At 38.5% G+C, this 24,711-nt stretch overlaps 1 protein-coding gene across 3 annotated transcripts in view; it reads right to left on the reverse strand.

Moving 5' to 3' along the window:
• LOC122060072 (myosin-2-like) overlaps window positions 1-22,528 on the reverse strand; it is a 38,718-nt gene extending 16,190 nt beyond the window's left edge. For 2 of the 3 annotated variants that reach the window (XR_006134215.1, XM_042623237.1), the window contains exons 1-17: window positions 21,474-22,528; window positions 20,657-20,758; window positions 20,421-20,564; window positions 20,171-20,321; window positions 20,038-20,065; window positions 19,723-19,888; window positions 19,445-19,508; window positions 19,268-19,281; window positions 19,097-19,181; window positions 18,114-18,217; window positions 17,854-17,992; window positions 15,934-16,052; window positions 15,590-15,742; window positions 15,419-15,508; window positions 8,158-8,235; window positions 6,927-7,085; window positions 6,563-6,766 (exon numbers count right to left, since the gene is read on the reverse strand). Coding sequence is in view for 2 of the 3 variants with exons in the window: in XM_042623237.1 (XP_042479171.1) it covers window positions 6,563-6,766; window positions 6,927-7,085; window positions 8,158-8,235; window positions 15,419-15,508; window positions 15,590-15,742; window positions 15,934-16,052; window positions 17,854-17,992; window positions 18,114-18,217; window positions 19,097-19,181; window positions 19,268-19,281; window positions 19,445-19,508; window positions 19,723-19,888; window positions 20,038-20,065; window positions 20,171-20,321; window positions 20,421-20,564; window positions 20,657-20,758; window positions 21,474-21,959 (2,286 nt within the window). In the remaining variant the exon portion in view is untranslated. The remainder of the gene's footprint in view (window positions 1-6,562; window positions 6,767-6,926; window positions 7,086-8,157; window positions 8,236-15,418; window positions 15,509-15,589; window positions 15,743-15,933; window positions 16,053-17,853; window positions 17,993-18,113; window positions 18,218-19,096; window positions 19,182-19,267; window positions 19,282-19,444; window positions 19,509-19,722; window positions 19,889-20,037; window positions 20,066-20,170; window positions 20,322-20,420; window positions 20,565-20,656; window positions 20,759-21,473) is intronic. The other variant, XM_042623238.1, reaches the window with a different exon arrangement.
• Window positions 22,529-24,711: the final 2,183 nt, after the last annotated feature.

The following is a 24,711-nucleotide window of genomic DNA, read 5'->3' on the forward strand; positions in this document are numbered from 1 at the left end:
TTATATGTATATTATTTTATATATTGGTGCATCAGGTTGGCAGCCGGCACCTTAATATATTCAGCCAATCACCTTTCGCATGGATCCCGCTGTTTATGAGTAATTTTTTCATTGTACCATGACCTACCATCCCTTTTGCTAGAGCGTCCCCCGTAAGGGCGCACCACTTCAATGCCCAGATGTGGTGATAAGTAGGTAAGGCAAGCGTGTGACACCCAAGAATACGGCAAATACCAGACCCACCTGGGAGATTAGTGAGGTGTTCCCACCAAGAATACGGCAAGTACTAGGGGGTTTGGGAGATCGGTGAGGGTGTGTAAACTTTAGTCCCACATCACCTAGGGAGAGATTACTAGGCTAGTTAATAACCTCTAGCCTCCTTAGGACCTTAACATAACACAACGCATTTTAAAGCCTTAAGGCCTATGGGCCAAAGAGGATAATATTGTGCAAGGCTAATGGGATTGAGGCATTACAAATGGTATCAGAGCAGACCCCGACAACGTGTGAGGCCACAGCGGGGATGCTATGCCCAAAGGAGGAAAGATTGTGACACCCAAGAATACAAAAAGTACCAGACCCGCCTGGGAGATCGGTGAGGTGTCCCCACCAAGAATACGGCAAGTACAAGGGGGTTTGGGAGATCGGTGAGGGTGTGCAAACTTTAGTCTCACATTTCCTAGGGAGAGATTACTGGGCTAGTTAATAACATCTAGCCTCCTTAACATGGCACAACCCGTTTTAAAGCCTTGAGGCCCATGGGCCAAAGAGGAAAATATTGTGCAAGGTTAATGGGTCCGGGGCGTTAGAAAGCTCGAGTAAAGAATCTAGTCCAGAAGCATAGGATTAGATTAACATCTAGAACATTGGATCCTTAGCAAGTAATAGTTTGGAGTTAATGCATGTTATAAGAAGAAGAAGGATTAATATTGCATGTATTCAAGAGACGAGATGGAAGGGTAAAAGCAAAAAAGGTGTCGGATGAATTCAAACATTGCTATTCAAGGGATTAAATAGAAGTGGAGTGGGCAAAGTAATGGACAAAGACCTAAAGAATGATGTGTTGGATATTAAAAGATTCGGAGATAGGATCATATATATTGGACCGAATCGCATCCAAGAGGGGGTGAATTGGGTGTGAGAATTTTCTTTTCTCTTGAAACAATTTCACAACTTTAAGTGATCACTTGTTCAATGATCAACATCAAATCTTATGAATAGTACCTTAAGCAATCAAACTCCTCCACGATCAAACTCAAGTACCAAAGGAGATTAAGGTATTAACACCACTCACAAGTGTAAATTGAACATCTTTCAAATATCCTTGCATAATACTTTACCATCAATACTTCCAAGCAAAGGTAAACACTTAATGCAAAAAGAAAACTAGTGCTACTACTAGTTGTAGCTATAGTAAGTATTTAAATGTTAGTAAGGCAAGTAAAGGACTGAAAGGAACTAAAGTGACTAACACAAGGAGGAGGTAGAGGTACATTTATCATGGTTTGGATCATAGCTGTCAAGGTGTCGCCTAGGCACCGCCTTGCCATCTAGGTAGTTTGCTCATGCCTTAGGCAACTTCGCCTTATTGCACTACATGTCCCCTTATATTTTTGGACTTTTTTATGCCAAATGTTATTTAAATAAATGTCTTTTACTCAAGATATTATTAAAAAAAAAAAAAACAAATACCCCTTAATTGAATACAATCAAAATAGTTTAAAAAAAAATTCTAAAAGGATAAAAGTCAACTCTCCAGTCCAAAAACAAAAAACTAGGATGTAGGGGCGATTTTCAACTTTCAAATGCTGGGGTTTTTCTCAATTTTGAAAATTTTATAAATCTTATCATGGTAAAACATTTTAAAAACCAGAAATCCGGTTTTGTTTTGACGTCTTTAAAATTATTTTCATTCATGTAATTTAACAGCATTCGCACACTTTAAAATAAGTTTGACCGAAACATAACTTTGTCATTACAACTTAGATTTAAGTAATCATAGACTTTTTAGAAAGCTGGTGTGCTACGCCTAATACAAAAAGTGTCGTGTAAAAATAAAACCATTTGACCAATAAAACTTATTATAGAACAAGGGCATTTCTCTAAATGTTGATTTTTTATGACTTGATGTGACTTGGTATTATTTTTTATGAGTTGATGTGGCTTAATGTTGATTTTTTATGACTTGATGAGGCTTAATTTTGATTTTTTATGATAAAAGGTATATGTGACATACTAAATGATGTTAGAAAATAGTGAAAATAAAAACTAACACTTGGTCGCCTTGTTCCCCTTAAGGCGGGCATCTTGTCGCCTAAACACTTAAGCAGCCCTCCAACGCCTTGGTTCAACTTGTCACTGTGGCAACTATAGTTTGGATCCTCCTCGAGCCTACGTCCACTTGACTATGGATTTTCTCCACTATTTGATTCTTTTCTCAGGAAAGAATCAAGCCCTTACACCAACCAATCTCAGTCCTTCAAGTTGGGACCCAGACCTACCATGGCCAAGGATTTCTTCCAACACAACCAAAAGCCTTCAGATTGTGCACCCATACCTACAACAGCCAAGGATTTCTTCCAAGATAATTTTGAGCTCATAGCATGTCCCTACAGGTGTCTTTCAACTCTGCTTGGTGATCGCTCAGGTACATGAGGTGGCCTGTCAAGGCCGCTTAGAATCCATCCATAAAGGACATACGCTCAAACCCCGTGGTGTTATCGATCACCATCTCGGTACTACAGTCCTTCGGGTTATGCACCCAAGTCCATGACCAAGGATTTCTACTCAGACACAATGCCAAGGATTTCTTCCACGTACACAAAGTACATCTGTGATCTAACCTCCAACTATAGCAAGTGACTTCTTTCTTCAAGTCTGATGACTACTCCTTTTTGGCTTAGTTGCATCTTTACAAAATCTGTCCTTCGCCCTTCTTCAACATGAAGTCTCCATGAAAACCTTTATCTTGTGAGAAGTTGCCACCTTGTGAAGAAAACTTAAGTCCTTGTAGTTGTGACTCGAGCCCTTTCATAAGCACCCAACAGCCGTTAGAGTCGAGCTTAATTCAAATTGATTTTGAATTCAAGCACTAGAACTTTAATGAGAAGTAATAAACCTAATATTAACCAAAAACTTCCCTAAGTTCCAAGTTAAACTAGCCATTAGTCTCTTTTGGACACCAATGAAGATGCCTTGACAACTTAACACTTGATAATCCACTAAGCCCCTTCATTTAATGATTCAAGTTGCCACTTTTCAATCACCAAACAACTGTTCACAGTTGATCACGCACCACCTCAGCTGACCGCAAAAACACAAAGCTATGGTAATCAAGCTTCTGTCTGGGCGAAGGAGAAGGGTCCAAAGAGCCAATGGAAGCAGGCCAGAGGGATCATCTTTGGTGCCCAGGGATGGCCATCTGACTATGATTCCAGTGGTTACGGTGTTTCTTCCTCCCACAGAGGGGCATTAAGAGTTTTCCTTCAAAGGATATGGGAACCTCAGCAGGGGGTTGAGGAGGCTCAGCGGCAGGGGAAACTTTGGCAGCACAGGCCAAGGTGTGATGACCAAAAGAGATGCAGCCACACTGAGGAGGGAACCATTCATAATAAACATGCTGGGTGAAGGAGAACCCTTCATCAGTTGAAATGGTGGCAGATGCTGGGGGGATTTCATCAACAGAGAGCTCAATGCAAATACGAGCAAAGGCTAGGCAGTCCATGATACGGGTTCGATGATCTGAGATAGGGCCTTGCCAAGAACAGAGCCAACAGTACTCAAACCATGGGGGCACCAAAAGTGAAGGGAAGATTTGGAAGTAAGACCAAGACGGGGATTGTCTTAAGTCTATTTTGTTGAGACTGATGAACTGGTCCCAGTGTCATAGGGAAACAAGCTTTTTACCCACAAACCATGGGCTTCCAGCGCAAATTTCTTTCCATCTTCATTAAAGAACTTGAAAATGAACAAACCGTTGTCAAGGAGAAAAGTCGAAAAGGTGCCGTTAATCCTCCATTGCTTTCAGAGGGAGGCCGGCTTCCAAGGAAATAATGGTCAATCAAACAATTTTTCCACTAAGCAATTTGTGGATCCAAAAAACTAGCATTGCAAACACCAACTTTTTTTTATCTTCAATGATGGAAGGGGGACGAAGAACAAAGAGTACCCATCTCGAGAAGGGTAAGAGGAAGGGACTGCAACTGATATCCAAGATTTGGGAGGTTGAGAAGGGGATGGAGGGGGAGAGGCGGGAGGAGGGGTGGAATCAAGGAGGGTTGGAGGAGGAGGGGGAAGGGAAGGAGAGGGAAGAGTTGCAGGGGAAGGATTTCAAGCGGTAAGGACCGCCGGAGAGGGGTCAGCATGTTTACACATGTTTGAATAATTAGATTGGAAAAAATTACAAAATGGTAGTTTCGCTTTAGACCGTAGGTTGCTAGTGTACATCGTAGCCTACTGTATCCTTTCCCATATATAGCTTATTTTACACATAATTTAGTCCTATAATATACAACATTCAATAAAAATAATTGAAATACGCAATAGGAATGGAAAACCAATAAAATAGAAAGCAGTACACAATTTCAACCATTTCAAGTGAAATTTCAACTGTTTCGGTCATTTCGCTGAAATTTCAACCGAAACCTTGTAAAGTTGTCAAGGTGTTGATGGTTTCATTTCGACTACAGTTGAAACTGAGATAAGCCATCAAAATTCGGTATTTCACCAAAAATTCAAACTATGGCCGCTGGTGGTGTTTACTAATATCGTTTCATCTAGGGTTGAATTATGGAGTATGGATTAACTTATATTATCATTATGTTCTAAAGAACCCTTATTCATCTAAAATTTAATTGCTATTATGAACTGCTTTCAAGCTATGCAATGAAGATACAGAATAAAAGTAGCAAACGACCACTAGATGACTGTCTGATATAGGGATTAAAATAACATTAAGTTATATTCTACCCCGGGTATTCCATAAGCTTTACCTTGGGCATATGGATATCTATTTTGGTGGTACACCCCTGCACCAAGTCGGATCATGTCACAAGAAAGATAGTATACTAAAAATACAACCAATCTATGTTTGATTTCAACCTGTCATTATAACAATGATTAGGAAGTTGACTGCTTCTTGCTAAAATCAGCTGTGCAGCTACCATTATTTTTTATTTCCTTGGTATCGAAGTTCCTTTCTCTTTCCCTACCCCTACCTGGCTTTTGGTAATTTGATTGACATTTCTATTTAATCCTTTTTTTTCTTTTTCAAATAGTTAGGCCCAAGGAGAGTTGAACCCATCACCTCTTAATTTTGAGGTATTGGTGTTTGCCAACTGAGCAACCCCCTTGGGGTTCCATTTAATCTTTTTATTACTAGGGGATGGAGAAGGGAGCTCGTTTCACAGTAAAATCGAGTAGGATGATTGGCACAAGGATTTTGCACAACGTAGAATAGGCTAAATCATTGAAAGATAAATCTTGCTATCAGAAAATTCAGTAAATTCATAAAAGAGGTAAATACAAATAATGTTCTTTAAAGTGCCCCTTATTAAGTGTTTTACATTTCCCAAGGCCCCATTTGGTAAAAAGTTATGCGGCGAGTGAAGTTGATGAACTTTTCATTGTTTAAGTGAAATGAAGTAAAATGAAATGCTAAAAGAAAAAAGAAAGCTTGCAATGGGGTGTTCCATTGGGAGTAAATGAACCCCCCCCCCACCCCAAAAAATTAAAAAAAAATTAAAATTAAAATCTGTTCATTCTAATTCATGTTTACTCACTTCACTTAAAACCAAGTGGATGGTAAGAGTCTTGTGAGCATATGTCAAGTTCTGTGCTTGCATATTTCTTTTACTTTTTTTTTTTTTTTTTTCCTTTCTTTCTCATGGCTAGCTTCTTTCAGGAAAACATGTATGAGAATTGATGCATGGCTGCCCAAGTAGCAATAATCATTACCCCCTTGATCCTACTTCAGATCATGCAAAATATCAGCAAATCCATCACAAATACGCATCATTTAGACCTCTAAAGAAAAAGAAAAAAAAAAATGAGGCATCACCCAGAGCTGGTCCTCCTATGTAGGGTTCTGAGAGGGGTGAATTTGGAGAGGGTACTAACCTTCGGCAATTTTTTTTGCCGCAAAGTAAGAGGCTAAGAGCTATCAGGACTCAAATCCTAGCATTTTCCCTTGAAGCTGAATCTTTTACCATTGCTCCATGCAATGGCCCCTCATCATTTAGACCTTAATTCTAGTTAAATATGCCAACAAGTGCCTTAAATTTATTATAAGAACCACATATAGCCTAAGAGTTTTGCATGTACAAGTCAAATGCTCAAATTTTTCAATATGTTTATCCAAACACAACCGTCATGTACCCTTACCCTTATTCAGAATGACAACATGTAATGTACTGACAACAGAGTAATAGTAATTTTTAGTTCTGCACAAGACATGGCTTCCATAAAAAGATTAATCAACAGAGGATTCATGATTTTCAACATCAAACATTTTGCAATTTCATACCTTTCTCCAGATCAAGAAAGTAAATAAATGTATCTTTACCTTAAACTTTGTCCCAACACTTTGCCTTTGGGAATCAGAAGCACCTAACCGCCATGCAGGATTTACTGGCTTCTGCGATTGATTAAGCATTTTGGAAGCAAACAACTGAGGCAGTTTGCAGCTACACAATGAGAGGAGTTGAATGGAATCAGAGTGTAAGGGATCTCTATTCTTCTCCAAGAAGCCACTTGTATCATACAAAACCTGATAAAAAATCATCTAGAAAATCAGAACTGATACCAAACTCATCCTATATGACTAGGTTGACTTTGACATAGTCTGATTTTGACATATTGAGTCCCTGCCATAAACAAAAGGCAGAAGTTTGGGAATCTCTAAGCTGTCAGCATGACTTGTGACTGACCTCTCCAGCATAATGACGAACACTAAAAACCCCACCCCTTTGCCCTTTAAAACAAGGGTTAGCATTTAAATGCTGCTTGAGCTTATCGGCAAGCGTCAAATCAGTAGCTTTGGGGAAAGTTGACTCTTCATCCAACAAAGAGAGCAAGCCCAACGGCTTCTGCATGACACATTATGGTGAATAATTAGAATATAAAAAAAATAATGAAACTACTTATTAAACACTAATTAACAGCAGATACTCTAGTCCGCAGAAACAGGAGCTTTCAAAAGGAAAATTACCATGAGTACTCAAAAAGAAATTAAGAAGGCTGTAACATATATTTTGGCTTATTGCATTTGAAACATCTAAGAGATTATATCATCTAAAAAGTCAAGAGTTCCAAAAACCAACACAGGCACCGTATGATTTTGATATTGTTTGCCTGCTGACCATACTGTTTTAAAACCTCGACAGAACTATCCCAATTTTTAGCAAACAGTTCAACCAGATACTTGCACCCCTCGTCCAGATTTTTTTTTTTTTTTGGGTGAATAATGAGAATCAGGTCAGTGGAATAAATACTCCCCTTCATCCAGATTAGTGCATGGCAATACATGAGCTATAACTAATTGGAATCTCAAGTTAAAAAATAAAATAAATAAAAGGTAAAGATAACATTAATTAGCATAGTTTTCAAGGCATCACATACGCGTCCTGGAGATTTTTTTTTGAAGGGCAACTAGGCGACGCCTTGGTACCTTGTTGGTGTCATTTATTTTTTTGACCCCTCTCAATCACCTTGGCTCCCATAGGCGACGTGACAACTATGTAATTAGTATTTCATTATATTGATTAGCCCAAAGAGATAATAACTTCTTAATTTTGACATATTAATTAAATGGACAGTTACCTAGTATCTGCAAAGTAATGAAATCCCACCCTACATGATGGAAAGTGATTATTGATTATTAAGATCAAGTATAATATCAAGTAGTAAACTCGCCGTTGGGAAGACTCAATTGGCTTCCCATTATTGACACCAGTGGGGCATGCATAATCCTCTCTTTGACACCATTGGATAAAACCACTTCAGCCCGACATTTAAACAAGTTCACTCAACCCTGGACCTGGGACCAATTTTGGATTATTCCCCAGGATCAACTTCGATATTAAGCCTTTAAACTAGGAGATAAGGTCCAATATAGAAAATACTTAAACAAAGTATATGAAGATCAAGTTTGAAAGACACCTTCTCAAATAGATTTAGACAGTCTTGATTGTCTTCAAAATCGACTTGTGTCCAATCAATCCCATCTTGCGAATACTCCTGTATTAGATGTACGAGGTGCAATTTTATTATTACATCAAAGTACAAAATAACAATCGCATGAAATTGATGCAAGCAAATCATGTGAGGAAGGGGGAAAAAAGGTAATTTGAAGGTGAGTCAGAACCACAACTGGGGCACTTATTATTTCATAATTCACATGATACAGCTGTACATGCCGGTACAATATGCACATAGAACTTAAAAGGACACTAAGAGATAATAAAATTAGAAGCTGACATCTACCTCAACAAACAGGATAATATCGCTACACGAATAGGCATACAGTAGTAAAAACTTCAGGTAAACCAAATGTGACAGGAGAAGTCACATGAAGCCTCAAAGAAGTCTAGCAAATGGTCCAATTTTGTCCAATTGGGCCTCCATATGGCTTCCCACTACCCCATGTTGGACCTAAATTTGGACTTGTGAACTGCTATTTGTTCTTCATAGTTCACTTCTAGAAGCCCTTTGGGTCACTTTACTCACACATCATTTGGTTTCTATACCTCATGATTCATTATGAATAAAGTTTGCCTTCCCAAAACAGAAGGAGGCCTGGAATTGAGAAGAATAAAAGACGTTAATACTGCGGGCATTCTCAAGCTCATCTGGAAGATAGCTTCCAAGCACAACAGTATCTGGGTCTCTTGGGTCTACTCCTCCCTCAAGGTCTCCCTTTGGACTGCTTCCCCCTCTTCTGACTCATCCTGGATCTAGCGTAAAATTCTCAGCACCAGATCCATTGCTCTTGGTGCTATATCCTGCACCATAGGCAATGGCTCTTCTACCTCTGATGGGGACATCAGTCTAGATTTCTATGTATCAGAGACGACATCGCAGAGGCCAGCTCATCTCAGGTTCTATCTGGTTGGATGGTTGAGATCACCATGGGGCCCACACTGAGTGTCAACTAATCTGTTTGGGGAAGTAATTTTTCAGTTCTGGAATTTACATTTACAGCCACACATGGGCCCCACCTTAGACAGCCATGCAAGAATTTGGAGATTTCTCAATGCTGGAATCTATCTTTGGGCCCCACTTGAGCAGCCAATGCAACAGGCTAGAGAGAACGCCAAATCGAGAATTCAGCCTTGTTGATTCCTTTTTTTCTTAGATAGTAAACTTGCACCTTTTATTCATTATTTCCTAAGTTGGTGAATTAGATTAGGACTCTTTTTGTTATCTTCCTAATTTATTGGATTTGATTAGAGACCTTTTTTGTTAGTAAATTAGAATAGGAGCCTTAATTTTATTGGTTTCCTATTTTTTTGGGGATGAGTAGGATTTCTTTTCTTTAGTTTATATTAGTTTGTAAGGCCTACAGCCAATACAATTGTTAATGAATGAAAAAGAAAAACTGAATGGTGCACATGGACTCTCTCTCTCTCTCTATACAATAAGGTAACACCCCAACTGATGCAGATTAATTACCAAAATAGGCTTGTTTTATTAGGAATAAGCTTAGGGTTGGGTTCCATACATGTTGGGCCTTTGATCCCATGTGTTTTGAGTGTAATAGACCACTTTTATGGGTCTAAAAGGGGGGGTCTAAGATTGAATACGGGATTACTAGTTAGTTTCCACTTTCATTAATTTCATTTTTAGTTGGGCTTGATTTGAGTTATATTTGTTTCTTTAGGAGTCAAGTTATTAATTGAGTCAAGTCATTAGTAGTTAGCTTCCTTTTTCAACTAGTTTCTAATTTCAGTTTTTAGTAACTATTGTATTAGGAGAATATTTGGTTTCCTTTTTGAGGAACCTTCTATTTTGTAATTCCCTCCCCCATTAACATTATAAATAAAGAAGAGGAGGCTTCTAAAAGCCTAGATGATTTTGAAAAACAAAGTAATGGTTGCTGCTATTGTCTTCGTCATGGAGATTTGTCTTGTGTTTGATCAAGGCTAAAGGAATTGGTGTTTGATCCAATTGACTCTTTGCGGTGTGAAGCCCAAGAGGTTCCTTTCAAGTGTTTTATTCTTCTCTTTTCAAGCTTTATTATCAAGGTTCTACTGCTGCCAAACAAATCAGGTATTTATTCTGCAACTTTTCTGCCCAAAAAATTCTGAAATAAGACCTGTCGGCCTTTTTTGCTAGAGCTAGTTCCAGCCATCGATTAGTCTCCAAACTAAGGTCGATTGTTCCCCTATATTCCCTCATGGATTGACCCAAAGTAGGTCTGATTCTAAGTTGCTGTTATAGAGATATTCAAAATCTCCGGATTTTTGTCCTGTAATGCATCTGTCAGAATTTTAACATAATCGATATTCTAAATTGTTATTTCTGTTTTGCTGTTTTCTGCTACTGTTTTGGGATTGCTGCACCTTATTAATATTGCTGGTTATTAGCTTATTGGGTCTAATGAAGTCTGGGTTAGATAGTGTTGAATATTGTGATGGATAGCTACTGTTATCCTTTTTTTCTGTGGTCTGATTTTGCTTGCTGGTATATCAATCTGTTGTGGATTATTGTGGAGGTTATGTGGTTGTTCTTAGATTAAAAGATCCTGAAGCTGAGACTTGGTTAGACCCCTATCCTAGTCTACATTAAGTGGTATCAGAGCATGGCTGGGAACAACACCCCCACCCTAGTTTCTCTTATGGAGATGCTACAGACTATAAGGACTGAGATGAAGGCTGAACAGCAAGCCTTATAGACTGAATTGAAGGCTGAATTAGTTAGTAGCATCTCAGTCCTCATAGTCTGTAGTCTGTAGTAAGGCTTGCTGTTCAGCCTTCATCTCAGTCCTCATAGTCTGTAGCATCTCCATAAGAGAAACTAGGGTGGGGGTGTTGTTCCCAGTCATGCTCTGATACCACTTAATGTAGACTAGGATAGGGGTCTAACCAAGTCTCAGCTTCAGGATCTTTTAATCTAAGAACAACTACATAACATCCACAATAATCCACAGCAGATTGATATACCAGCAAGCAAAATCAGACCACAGAAAAAAAGGATAACAGTAGCTATCCATCACAATATTCAACACTATCTAACCCAGACTTCAGTAGACCCAATAAGCTAATAACCAGCAATATTAATAAGGTGCAGCAGTCCCAAAACAGTAGCAGAAAACAGCAAAACAGAAATAACAATTTAGAATATCGATTATGTTAAAATTCTGGCAGATGCATTACAAGACAAAAATCCGAAGATTTTGAATATCTCTATAACAGCAACTTAGAATCAGACCTACTTTGGGTCAATCCATGAAGGAATATAGGGGAACAATCGACCTTAGTTTGGAGACTAATCGATGGCTGGAACTAGCTCTAGCAGAAAAGGTTGACAGGTCCTATTTCAGAATTTTTTGCGCAGAAAAGTTGCAGAATAAATACCTGATTTGTTTGGCAGCAGTAGAACCTTGATAATAAAGCTTGAAAAGAGAAGAATAAAACACTTGAAAGGAACCTCTTGGGCTTCACACCGCAAAGAGTCAATTGGATCAAACACCAATTCCTTCAGCTTTGATCAAACACAAGACAAATCGAACCTCTTGGGCTTCACACCGCAAAGAGTCAATTGGATCAAACACCAATTCCTTCAGCTTTGATCAAACACAAGACAAATCTCCATGACGAAGACAATAGCAGCAGTCATTAATTTGTTTTTCAAAATCATCTAGGCTTTTAGAAGCCTCCTCTTCTTTATTTATAATGTTAATAGGGGAGGGAATTACAAAATAGAAGGTTCCTCAAAAAGGAAACCAAATATTCTCCTAATACAATAGTTACTAAAAACTGAAATTAGAAACTAGTTGAAAAAGGAAACTAACTAGTAATGACTTGACTCAATTAATAACTTGACCCCTAAAGAAACAAATATAACTCAAATCAAGCTCAACTAAAAAGGAAACTAATGAAAATGGAAACTAACTAGTAATCCCGTATTCAATCTTAGACCCCCCCTTTTAGACCCATAAAAATGGTCTATTACACTCAAAACACATGGGATCAAAGGCCCAACATGTATGGAACCCAACCCTAAGCTTATTCCTAATAAAACAAGCATATTTTGGTAATTAATCTGCATCACCAACCCCCTTAGTCTTTCTCTCACTCTCTCGCTCTCTCGCTACTCTTCTCTCTATCCCTTTGTCTCTTATTTCCCTACCCATTTATTAAATCAGCATGATCCCATTCCCCCAACGATTTCTGTCCCCATTCCCCTTTTCCTCTGATTTCAACATGAAGTACTCACATCACTAGTTAATTGATTTTCTCCACATTGGGTATCGCTGTCCTGTTATTGGTGACATATCACAGGCCAGTATGGCATCTTATAGTTACGAAACATTGAAAGGCATGCATTTAATTTGATACTCTATTGCCTATGTTACTATCCCCATATTCCCATTGATAACTTGTTGAGTTGTTGCATTCAGCTGTGGTTTCTTTGTTGGTTATTGCTATGGTATTATTCTGTTTTGATCTTTATGTTTATCATGCATGTTGCTGCCCCTCCCTACTTTCAGCCCAATCCTAAACCTTATACCGTCTAAGTTTAGTCTACCTAGTCACTCTTTGTAGGAACCCTATCCTCTAGGTAACCCCCTACATCAACCTCCCTCTGGATAGATCCTTGGCACCCCTCGGGCATCCTCCTCTCCTTGATCACTCCTAGATCCATCTATTCCTCCGATCTACGCCGCTTTGCCTCTGTTGCCTCTATTATCTCTCATGGTGATTGGTCTCCACTGCCCTTCTCTCTCCCCCCTGATGTAGATGCACATTATGGAAGGAGATATGAGAGGAAAAAGGGTCCGGCCAAGAAGGCCAATCGGACCCCTCCTTACTCCACTTGAGTCGCTAAGTCATTAATTATAAATAAAGGCCCATTGGGCCCATCGGCTGGGGGGTATTTAATTAGTTTTTTTTTAATTAAGTAGAGGCCCATTGGGCCTATCAATTTAATTAAGTGTACGTCCAGTCCAAATTGTTTTAGGACTCTATTTTCCACATAGGTTTTTATTCCTAGTATTAGAATGACTGTAATTAGGAAGGTCCTACCCTCTATATATAGAGGAGCTTATGTAAACCTAATTTTTAGATTTGAATAAAGAAAATTGCAGTCATTGTGCTAGAACAACTAAGATAGTTATAGGTAAGAAGTCCTGGCCGAGACAGCCACTCCTCCCCCACATTCTCTTATCTCTCTTCTTATTTTCTGCAATTAAATTTCTGTTTCTGTTCACTGTTACAGCAGCTATCGATCTCAGAGAATTCAGACCTGTTCATGCTAAGATCAATCATCAAGAAATACCCATTCTTGGAGCCAATCGATCTCCTCTACTGCCCAACTCAGAGGTCTGATCTGCAGGCCTTTTTAGGGACTGGTTCTGCTCTCCAAGAGGGCCACTCGATCCCTGTTGGAAGACCATCGGAAGCTGTTCACTGCTGGTTCCTGCAATTCTTGATTTTCTCTCTCCTAGGGCTGAAATCAAGAAACTTCATAACTTCAATATCAGCCGTCAAAATTCGATCATACTTGCAGGTTTTTGTTACCATCAAGGGACCTTCATTAGCCCAGAAGCACAGCTCCATTGGAGATTCACACAGCCAGCCGCACCTCTCTCTCTCTCTCTCTCCCAATCGCAGGTTTCTCTCCCCTCTCCTTTGGTGACAGTTTTGCTTGGGTTTTGTTCCTGTCTTCAAGTTGCATCCCTAGGTATTATTGCTGGTTGTTTCTTGGTTATTTCTCTGGTTTTCTGTCCTTTATTCTTAAAGCTATTGTGGACTAGCTACTTGTGTGTTTGGGGTTATAATTGTGGGAGTTAGTTACTTGCTACCTACTACTGCATTACGCCCCTTGCTGATCTCTGGTCCTCCCTTCCTCCCCTCCCCCTGACCATCGGGGAAGAGAGGACAATATCAATTGACTCACTTCCCCCATGGGTCCATTTAGCTCCACCTCTGCTTGGGATTTCATTCGTTCAAAAGGTCCTCTTGTCCCTTGTCACAACATCATCTGGTTTATAGGTCATATCCCTCGTCATAGCTTCACTGCTTGGCGAGCTATCTCCAACTGCCTCCCCACGTAGTCTTTCCTCATCCACTGGCACATTCAGGTTTCCCCCTCTTGTTGTCTTTGATGGAATGGCATTGAAGATGTTGATCATATTTTTTTTCCTCCTGTCCCTTTTCCTCCTCTATCTGGAAGATGATCCTTAGTAGCTACTGGCCGTCTTGAAGAAATATTCTTCCCTTGAGCAGATAATGGATCTTGGTCGACATGACTTTTGGTGGTTCCTCCATTTGCGATACACAACTAGGAAGCTTGCCTTCTCTACTACCATCAACCATATCTGGATGGAGAATAATCTTCATAGATGGACTTCCAATTCTTGTTCTTTCAATAAGATTTGGAATGATATCTACTTTGTATGTCAGCTTCGAACTTGGTTGCCTTTGCCACCGCTTGGTCCGTGACACCCAAAGAATAGGCTCACTGTTGTATCGTGGGTTCTCCCTCTATCCATTATCTCCCCCCTTCTTATGTCCCCCCTTGCTTTGTTTTTTTGGGCTAGTCCTTTTGTGTTGTGAGTGGTTTTTCTTCTTTTGAGGGCTTTTGACTTTGCGCTCCTCTTCCCCCCCCCCCTTTTTCTTTCCCTTGTATATTCTTCTTCTACTTGGTAATGAATTTATTTACTCATCCAATAAAAAAAGAATGTATATTATTTCTTGAAATTTGCATTTTTGTAATCTACAGTTTATTATTCAAAAACAAACAGCAAAAGCAAAAGTGTTATATTCCACACCTGCAACCGCAATAAGACCTGAGATGTTCAACTTAAAACAAAAACCTAAGTTAACTGAAGAGGAAACCAAAAGAATAGGTGAATATCACTTTTCATGCAATTACTCCTAAGTCCTAATGATACTGCCTTACTGCTTGGTTCCTTACACAAAGTCACAAAGCAAAGCTAAGTCATTGGATCCATATAATTCTTATTTCAAAAGTTCTTCCAATTTTATCTTGAGAGAGCAGATTTGATTCTGAGGGGGGCAGGGGGGTTACAAGAATTAGTGAGGCATGACAAAAACCATAAATATGTTCTAATTTCATAGCCACATCACTGAAATGAGACTCTTAAAAAGTTGTCTTGAGCTCAAACAAAGATTCGGTATTATTTATGCCTCGCAAACATGATGAAACAACTGGCCGACAATGCTTAGTTGCTTACCTCCTGTTCCAGTGTTAAGAGATGACGATTGAAATGTTGCTGCAGCCTCTCATTTGCATAGTTTATGCAAAACTGTTCAAAGCTATTCTTCTGGAAAATGTGCAGACATAATCATCAGGAAAACTAAATTCCGTTACCAAAATAAGTTGTGCATCAGCAGAAATAGCATACCTCAAAAGACTCAAATCCATAAATATCTAAGATACTAATGGATCTCCCTGTGCGCTGGTTTCCTACTTCAAGAGACTTATTGATTTGTTCAAGAAGCCAGTCAAACAAACTTGCATAGATGAATTTTGCCAATGCATCCCTTGTATCAATGGCCTGAACTAAACAAAACAATAATTAAGGGTATTTTACATCTATACAATGACCTTGTGCCAAATTTAGTTGGGGAAAGGTTTAGTTGAGTTGAAACGAAAACCCCGTGTTTTGTGTGTGTGTGTGTGTGTGTGTGTGAGAGAGAGAGAGAGAGAGAGAGAGATACGAAACTGTTGATAAAAACTTAAACAGACCTGCTGTAGTGTTAAATTTTGAACAATATCATCATTGCCAGCTCGAATTTTACGTGTAGATAAAGCTAAAATCAGGTCCTGATCTTTGCACCCCATTAACTTGGCAGCACTGGACAAAGCTGTGACAATATTTAGGAAAAAACAATCAATAAGGTGCAGCCATAGAAAGTGACATCTTACTTCTCATATATTTTCTGCTATTACATTAACTATTGCAAACCTACATTTGTAGTAATATACAGACCCGGAGGGCAGAGCAAGCACCCCTAGAATCCTAGACCCAAATTTTAGCATGAAAAAGCAAGTCACTGTTAATGCTACATGCGCACACTCACACACACACATGCATAGAGCAAAGTTCCCAAGTTTTATGCAACACCAACATAAGTGAGACTAGAGGCCAGTTAGATAGTCTCTATGTTGTATGGACCAAAATAGTCTATTGGGAATGCTAAGAATACATGAGTTATCATCCATTAGTCACCTTTCTTTCTTCATTATATTTCCTCTCTACCCGAAAAAAATTACAAGGGTGTCTACTCACCTACAGCCATCCACTAACCTATTCTTCAAGACATCACCTCCTGTCCTCCCACCATCAACAACACTGGAAAGAATTGCTACAATCAAACCATCATCCAAATTTTTCACCAGAAGCATCTACAATCATTACAAAATTCCAATGATTGAAAAATTGCAGCCTCCAATCGCTATCAAAAAGAAATCGTGTTATGAATCTCTGTTCCTCCAATTAGTTTTCTACTATGAACAGTAGTAGCGTTACTAGCGTATGAGAGCATTCTTGTTCTCAAACAAAAACATTGGGGATCCTACGTTAAAAATTTCGAGGCAGTCAAATTCCTGATATTGCTTCTTTATTTTTCTAATCCCGCAGATCAGTGGGAGGTAAAGAGTAGATTTTACAGGTTTCTGATAGGGAAGAAAGAAGAAAAGATCACATGGAATTACCAATGGTGAGGCCACCAGTGCAAGAGTAAAGACCCCAAGAGATGGAGAGAGAGGAGACAAATTCAGACGGGGAAAAGAATGAAATGACCATCGTAGTGCATATAAACTCTAGGAAGATCATTACCATCCTCAAAGAGCAAAAGGAATATGTTAACATGCCTTGATTTTTATATTAAGATTAGCATCTGTATAAACAGAATCACATGTTAGACATAATATCCATAATAACGGCTGAACTCTCGTATGCTACTCTTGGCACTAACTGCAGAATGCTTGGATAAGACTTAAAAAATAATCGTACAATTAAAAGAATACATACCAAGAAAAAAACTACATGGTATTGATGCATAAGTTAAATATATTAAAGAAAATGAAACAAAGTAAGATAGAAAAATAAGAAATGGAGAAATCTAAAGCATATTAACTAAATAAGGAAAACCGAGGGATTAGGTAAGCATAGAGAAAGTAATCACACATAAATTACAAGACATACTGTCCACCGATACAAGATCAATTTAAGACTACTTTACCTTTCCAATTTATCACTTTCACCTTTTTTTCAATACTTCGATATTCCCAGATTAATGCTACTTTTTAACATGAAAAACACTCTTATTACTTTAATATGAACTAGTAGACTTGTTGGTAGTTGAAAAGATATTCAACCTATTTGACCTTGCAGTCTCAGCACTGACATAATCAGTGACTATTTGGCAAATGTAAACTTGTTTGCATCAAGTTTCTGGCAAGAAATCAGGAGGGTAGTATCGCCATATCCATCATGGACCACTGTTGGTGAAAGGAAGAAAAAAAAAGAGTGGGGGATAGAGGCGCCTAGTAAATAAAATAAGAACCCAGGTGAGAAGGTTTCCTGAAAAGACCACCAAGTTTTCAAGTCTTAACACCTTTAGAAAAAAACAACAAAAAAAGAGGCAAAGTTTACCAGTGTACCTTCATCTGCCACCACATTGACATGATTTTCATTATCAATAATTTGAAACGAAATGTTTCCGAGCCATAAAACTGCCGCAAGCATTGCAAATATATCCTCTTGAACTTCTTTGCCAAGTTGAATCGTATCTAATGCTTCCTGGTCAGACAAAAGACAAAAACAGAAATACATCATGACGTTTAAAGGCACAAGAACTCAAAGGGTGAGGTCCCCAGAAATCCAGAATATGCACAAGCTTAAATACCATATATCAACTTACAATTAGAATATGAAACTTCTGAACATCGTCAACATCATCAATTGTCAAGCAAGAACTCTGCTTAAGATACTCATACTCGCTTGCCAATTTCAGGTTCAACCGTTCTGCCACGTTGTACAAAATAGACAGAGTATGATAAAATAAATTCTTAACATCTCAATGCATTCTCTATGGAACTAAGAGATTAGCCAACACCAACGACAGGGACAGGATTACCCAAGGTGGAAAAAGAACCAATATGCAACCTAAAAATCTTAGAATCACAACACAATCCTGTACTAACACATTTAAAGTTCCTCGAACTCAGACCCTTGAACTTGAGAAGGCCTGTTATGTTAAAAAAAAAAAAAATAGCAACAATTTTTGCTTTTTCAAATAGATACATATGTTCAGCTCGTTTGGAAATGACAATTATGGAGACAATAGGTGGTATACGAATGCATATAACCTAATTAAGTTTAAGGATTACAAGGACTGGCTAATAATTGGAAGTACAGCCATATGAAAATAGTTAGGAGTCACTTCAGCTCAGATGGATGGAATAAAACCATCCTCTCTGCCTCACTGTACTTGTGGCAGACATCCCAGCAGTTTGATCGATGTCCACCAGAAAGATACCCTTGGCCATAATATGATTGGACGACCTTGTCATGCAATCAAACATAATAAAATACCCATGACAAAATAAACTCATTAGATGATCAGAATCTGCTAATATGATTGACACATGACCTAGAAGCTATCTGGTATCGTCAAAATCGAATTCCACCCTATCTGCATGCGTGTCTGATATGCAGTGAGGAAAAGCTATGGCTTTATTCATCACTTCAGATCATAAATTGCAAAGAGTTAGAAATTTACTTGAAATTTTATCCCTAAAGAAAGGACTCCTTAAACAGACCAAAAATTCGGCAAGTCTTAGCCACCAAGCACATTTAAGAATAAATGGAAATGACAAAGGCACAATAAGAATGAATTAAAACCTTTTAGAAATGGAGGAGCACCAGCACAAAGTTCATACAGGATATGGTATGATCTTTCTCCCTTAGCTAGCTGAACCACTCTAGACTGCTCACAAGAGAAAAAAAAACTTCTCAGAATGACGAGACGAAAAAGAATGGAAAAGAAAAACCAAAGTTCGGATAGGCCAATACCTTCTCAAGCAGAACTGTCCAAATTTTTCAGAAGCCAGATGATGTTTGAGGAACAGAAGCACAGTTTGGACTCAAATCAGTTACTATTCATAATTCAAAGAAAAAAAAAAAAGGCACTAGCAATGAATTTAGTTGGGCTTTGCATATATGGCAAACAAATCATATCAAGATCCTTACAAGTTTGAATTTTAGCACCACAAATTTTCCCCGTTCTACTAAAATGAATTTCAATCAGCTTCCCCTGTACCACATCATGGAAAAGGGTGTTTGATTATTAGTCCAAGAATTATCTCAGTCCTAATGATTATACAAAGGGAATAAAAGATGCAAACCATCCAGAAATCTTACAAATCAAATACCAGACCTGCTCTAAATTAGGCATAAGACTTAAGCTTAAAGCAACACTAAATCTCAAAGCACCTTGCATCATGAAGAGGGGGGATGAGGGAACTCACAAATCGACTAGAATTGTTATTCTTGGATGTTTTTGCATTGCCAAATGCTTCCAATATGTAATTCGTCTGAAGAATTTCATATTCTATTCCACTGCCACCACCAAGTGCAGCCAAATATTGCATCGTAACTTTTGCTGTTTCAGTCTTTCCAGCTCCACTTTCCCCACTGTAATAAACCATCACCATTTTTAAACCAAGATATAATTAGTTCATGGAACGTGAAAAGCAAATTTGACGCAAACAAACAAGGAGACAGCCACTAAAAAATCCAAAGATAGATTGGCAAGACAGAGCTTCGCACTGCAAACAACTTACCTTATGATGATAGATTGGTTTATGTCTTCTGCAAGAACAAACAAAAGCATGAAGGAAAAAAAGAAGGCTTAATGATTCACAAAGATTTCATGCATGGCAGCATAAGAATCAACAAATTCTAGAAGGTTAGTACCTCCCATCATCTCATTGAACGCAGTATCAGCTATACCATAGACATGAGGACTGTCAGTAAGTTTCTCCCTATAAGCTGTGACAAAATCATTTCCATAAAGTTGGACATTTTTAAAGGGGTTGATGGCAACCACAACAGGCCCTGCTTTGCTCTACAGAACGAAAAACATGAATTGGTAAAAGAAGTAAGGCAGTGGAATTAGAACAAATTTTATCTGTGAACAAGAAAAAGATGTATACATAATACTTACATAAATCTTGTCTTGAGAAAATCTGTATCGAAGATTGTGAAGGACCGATGGCTCATTCAAGTAACTGAGCTGTATAAGATCGTCTACACCCTCGAGGATATCAGGGTTCGCAGGTAGGAGATCCCCCATGGGCACTGTCACAACCTGAGGGTAATGGCAAAGTATAAACAAAGTGCTTGACACTGGGTAATGGGTGTTCGTATAACTTTAAGAAGATAGCCTGAAAATGAACTCACACTCCCATTTGAAAGAGAAACAACAGCATCCTCCTCAGAAGTTGATTGAATCTTTCCCGATTCCCACTGGCCATGTGAGAGCTGACACCATACCCGAAGTTTCTAAAACAAAGCACTTTCAAATTATCCTCATGTTTACCAAAGCAACCAATCAAGTTATGTTCATGTTTACCAAAGTAACCAAACAAGTTAGATTAAGTTTAGGTTAGATAAAGAATGAGCGAGGAATGGAACAAAAATGCAGTTACAGTTACATTGTTCAACAGCAACAAAATCATAGTACATATAGTGAAAGGCATAAGTATACAGGCAGTAAATAAGGAGAAAATAAAAAGAAGGCCTTCATTGTGCTGTTCAAACAGTGTCATATTACCTATCAATTAAAGCTTTACTTTGGTCATGGCCACAACCAAAACATTGCAGTCAGTTTGGTTGAGGCTTTGATGATTGTTGTTCATATCAAGGTACGTTTATAACTTCAGTTAATTTTGAAAAAAGCACAGAAATATTTTTAGTTTCTGTCATCAGTCCCACTTGAAACTGAAATATTTCAATGTTTTTACTAAAACTTATCAACATTATGGCGAAGAATCTTGCAGAGAGCACGTTAACACATAGAGGTTGGACACTAGTCCTCACTCCAACTGAGTCCCAAATTTGTAGTACTTCTGAAATATCCAAAAGCAAAGCAACTAGAGAGTAAAAAAAAAGAACCGCTACTCATACTCATCCATTGTTTCTTGGAATAATATAAATTTAATGATAATCACTGAGCTTGAAAGGCCCTATATTCACTTAGAAGCACAGGACGGCATACCTTCTTCAGAAAATAGCTAATGTTGTCCCCCAATTCAGGTTCCTCAGGTGATTGTGGCAAGGTCGAAGGTGCAGCTGCATTATTAGAACCAATTTCAGCTATCACTTCAGCATAATTCTCCTCATCACCGGACTTCTTAGCATAGGGCGATTCTGAAGGCCGGTCGACCTTCATCTTTTTGCTCCCAAAACTGACCCGTCTGGAGGCTAATTCCCTGTCTCCCCTGCGAAGACCCCGAACTCTCCCCTTCTCTTCCTTCTCTTCCTTCTCTTTGGAAACATTAGAAAGGTGTTCATTAGCAGAATCACCAACTTTAAAGTTAAGAGGTAAAGACCTTTTTGCCGTGGGAAGCCGAGCTCTTGAGGTGGGGCGAGTGGGCAATGCTGGAGGTATGTCCTTGGGCCGCTCATCCCTTCGTCGGAGAGACTCCAGCATCTCCTCCAGCGAGCTACGAGTAGCGGTCGACGGCGACACTGTGGACAACATGATTCCAAAACCTCTTATACCAGACCTCAAATCGTCCTACACAAAGAATTCCTCAGAGAAAAGCATCCCTGAATTTCCAACGCAACCCAGAATTCGATTTTCCAAGCCTCGTTTCACAAATTCGATCACTGAATTTCTAAAACTTGGTCCGAAAAGACCCTAAATCTCTTCGAAAGAAACCTAAAACCCAGAAAAGAAGACACGTTATTCCACTGCATTTCCAGACAAAGCAGAATCTTCTCGTCATTTAATGAACGAAGATTGCCAACACGAGCTCCAATGAACAGAGGATCAATGGCGGATTGAAAGCAACACTCTTTGAGGTTTCTACGGCAATTAAAGCTTCGAAAAGCTGACGATTTTGTTCCCCCAAAACCTAACTTACATTTCATTCAAAGATTCAAAACCTTCTTCGAAGGAAACGTTTCTTTTATCAGAAATTCAAAACTTCCTGATAGGTCCCAATTTTTGGCCATTTTTGTTCCTTATAGAAACCGCTTAGTGACGCATTGATACAGATGAGATAAAATATAAAGGAGAAAAAGGGAAAATTAGGACTGACCAATCCCTCAACTCTCTAACGAAGTTAACACCTTTGGGTCTGAAACTTACTTTAAAAACCAGAGAGGGAAACTACGATTCGCTGCCGTATTGTTGAAATTACCAAAATTATTATTTAAACTTTTTATTTACCAATGTGCCCTCTTTACCCTTCCACCGTCGACACTCTTCGTGGAATGAAAATTTTAAAGATGAGAATCGTGAGATGACCGATGTATCCCTGAGTTTGATATTCATGTCGGTTTTTTTTTTATCCTAAATCAGCACACTTATGGCAAGTGTGACTAACGAGTTATGGACTATTATAAAACTTCTCTGTGGAGAGGTAGTGAGGGATTGAATTCTTTTATGGTGCAATATGGTTTTTGGTGCATATTCAACAGCCAAAAATACTCAGGCACAAAGCTTAAGGTGATCCCATGTAGCCCAAGGCATTTGTGGATGTTGGATGTGCACTAGATGTCTTATTACACTATAGAATATTCAAATCCGATAATGAGTGACAGTGAGAATTCAACGACTGAGATGCATATCAGGGTTGGCCAACGATTGGATCCTCACTATTCACCACATAAGATTTAAGTTCAACTAAAGGGCAAGGACTGAGAGGGGTGTAACGTGGAATCAAGTGATAAGAAATTTGATCTCAAGGTAGTTTTTTATTCAACTTGAATCAAGATATAAGTTGAAACCTATGAAACTTGGTCGAAGATGCTTTTGAGGTAAAATCCGACAAGTTATTGACTTGATGAAACTAGTTGAAATTAGACTAATCAAAATTGGTCAAAATTAATCAAAACTATCGAGTGAAATTTCTTTGAAATCTATCGAAAACAGTAATATTTTCAATTCGGCCCATGATTACGTTTCAGCATTGTTCAAAATTATCAAAATGTGTAAAATATCATCGAAATTAGTTTCGACCGACATTCGGAACTATATTAGGATCTACCACTGATATTGTATGTCTATGATGAATTGGAATTAATTTTGGCATAGGATCGAGATTGAGAAAAGGGTATCTTGGGGAATTCAGTTTAAGTAGGGACACGTACGGTGGTTGAAGCAGGTTTGAAGCTAACGGCTGAAAATGGGGGGCCCGGCATTCTGTCTCTGCAGATCATTTTGGAGCTTTTATGGTTTAATTCAAACTGTCCGATGACACATAACATAGAAGGGGCGCAACTTATAGATGTTATGATTTTCAAATATTTTTTTGCCTCTTTTACAGGTGACAATTAACACACAAAATTACCAAAGTCAAGTTGTCCAACCATCCAACCATATGATGATGGCGACCTTATACAGTAGCATCTCAATTTAAAACTGAAAGCTGAAATTACCAATAGGAAATTACCTTAGTAATCCCTTAAAAAAAAATTTCATCAGTGAACCTTTTGTTGCTTAGGAGTTGTGGGTTAATGTTTCCTTTTACCATGGGTTTAAAAAAGAATCAAATTCAACTATCTCTGATTCAAATTCGAAGCAAGTCTATGTTCATCATGGTTTAAGATATGATATCAATATGGATCGGATGGTTTGGCCTCCTGATTTTATATAAAAATTAATTTTCTATATGATTTTACCTATAATGGTTTGTGTCATTCATCAATATGGGATCATTCTATGCTAATATGGTAACTCAAACCATAATGTTGGTTGATTTCAATCAGGTTCACCTAATTTTTTATGTCCTAACATATTTCTGAACTATTTACATCAAAATTAGGGATAAAAATTTGGCCCTTTTAACCTGAACCTAACACAAACAACTCATAAGGGCAGCTTAGGATTAGAATTTCTGACCCTGAGTCAAGATTGAGGCCTCAGGCTGACCCAACTTGGCATTGTCTTCTTCTTCTTCCGTCCTTCATTCCCATACGCAGCCCTTGTGTCTCCCTTCCCATGGTCAAGACCAATCATGTTCAACCTGACCCCAACCTTGAGGATGGACAGGTCAAGATTTTGATATTTTAGATTTCAATTCATGGTTTGGCGCAAATAAGGGCACTCAGCTGGATTAAGCTGGGGTTTTCAAAAAACTTAACCCAACTTGACCCTATTGCAGTCCTAATCAGAATTTATTTAATTCTAAGTTTTAAAATCTTTCTATAAGCCAGGCCTTAAATCTGCAGGAATTTAAGGATGGGGGTTTGAATTTTTTTATTTTTTTATTTTTTTTTTTTTTTTT

This window comes from Macadamia integrifolia, chromosome 13 (genome assembly GCF_013358625.1).
Source record: "Macadamia integrifolia cultivar HAES 741 chromosome 13, SCU_Mint_v3, whole genome shotgun sequence".
Taxonomy (NCBI): domain Eukaryota; kingdom Viridiplantae; phylum Streptophyta; class Magnoliopsida; order Proteales; family Proteaceae; genus Macadamia; species Macadamia integrifolia.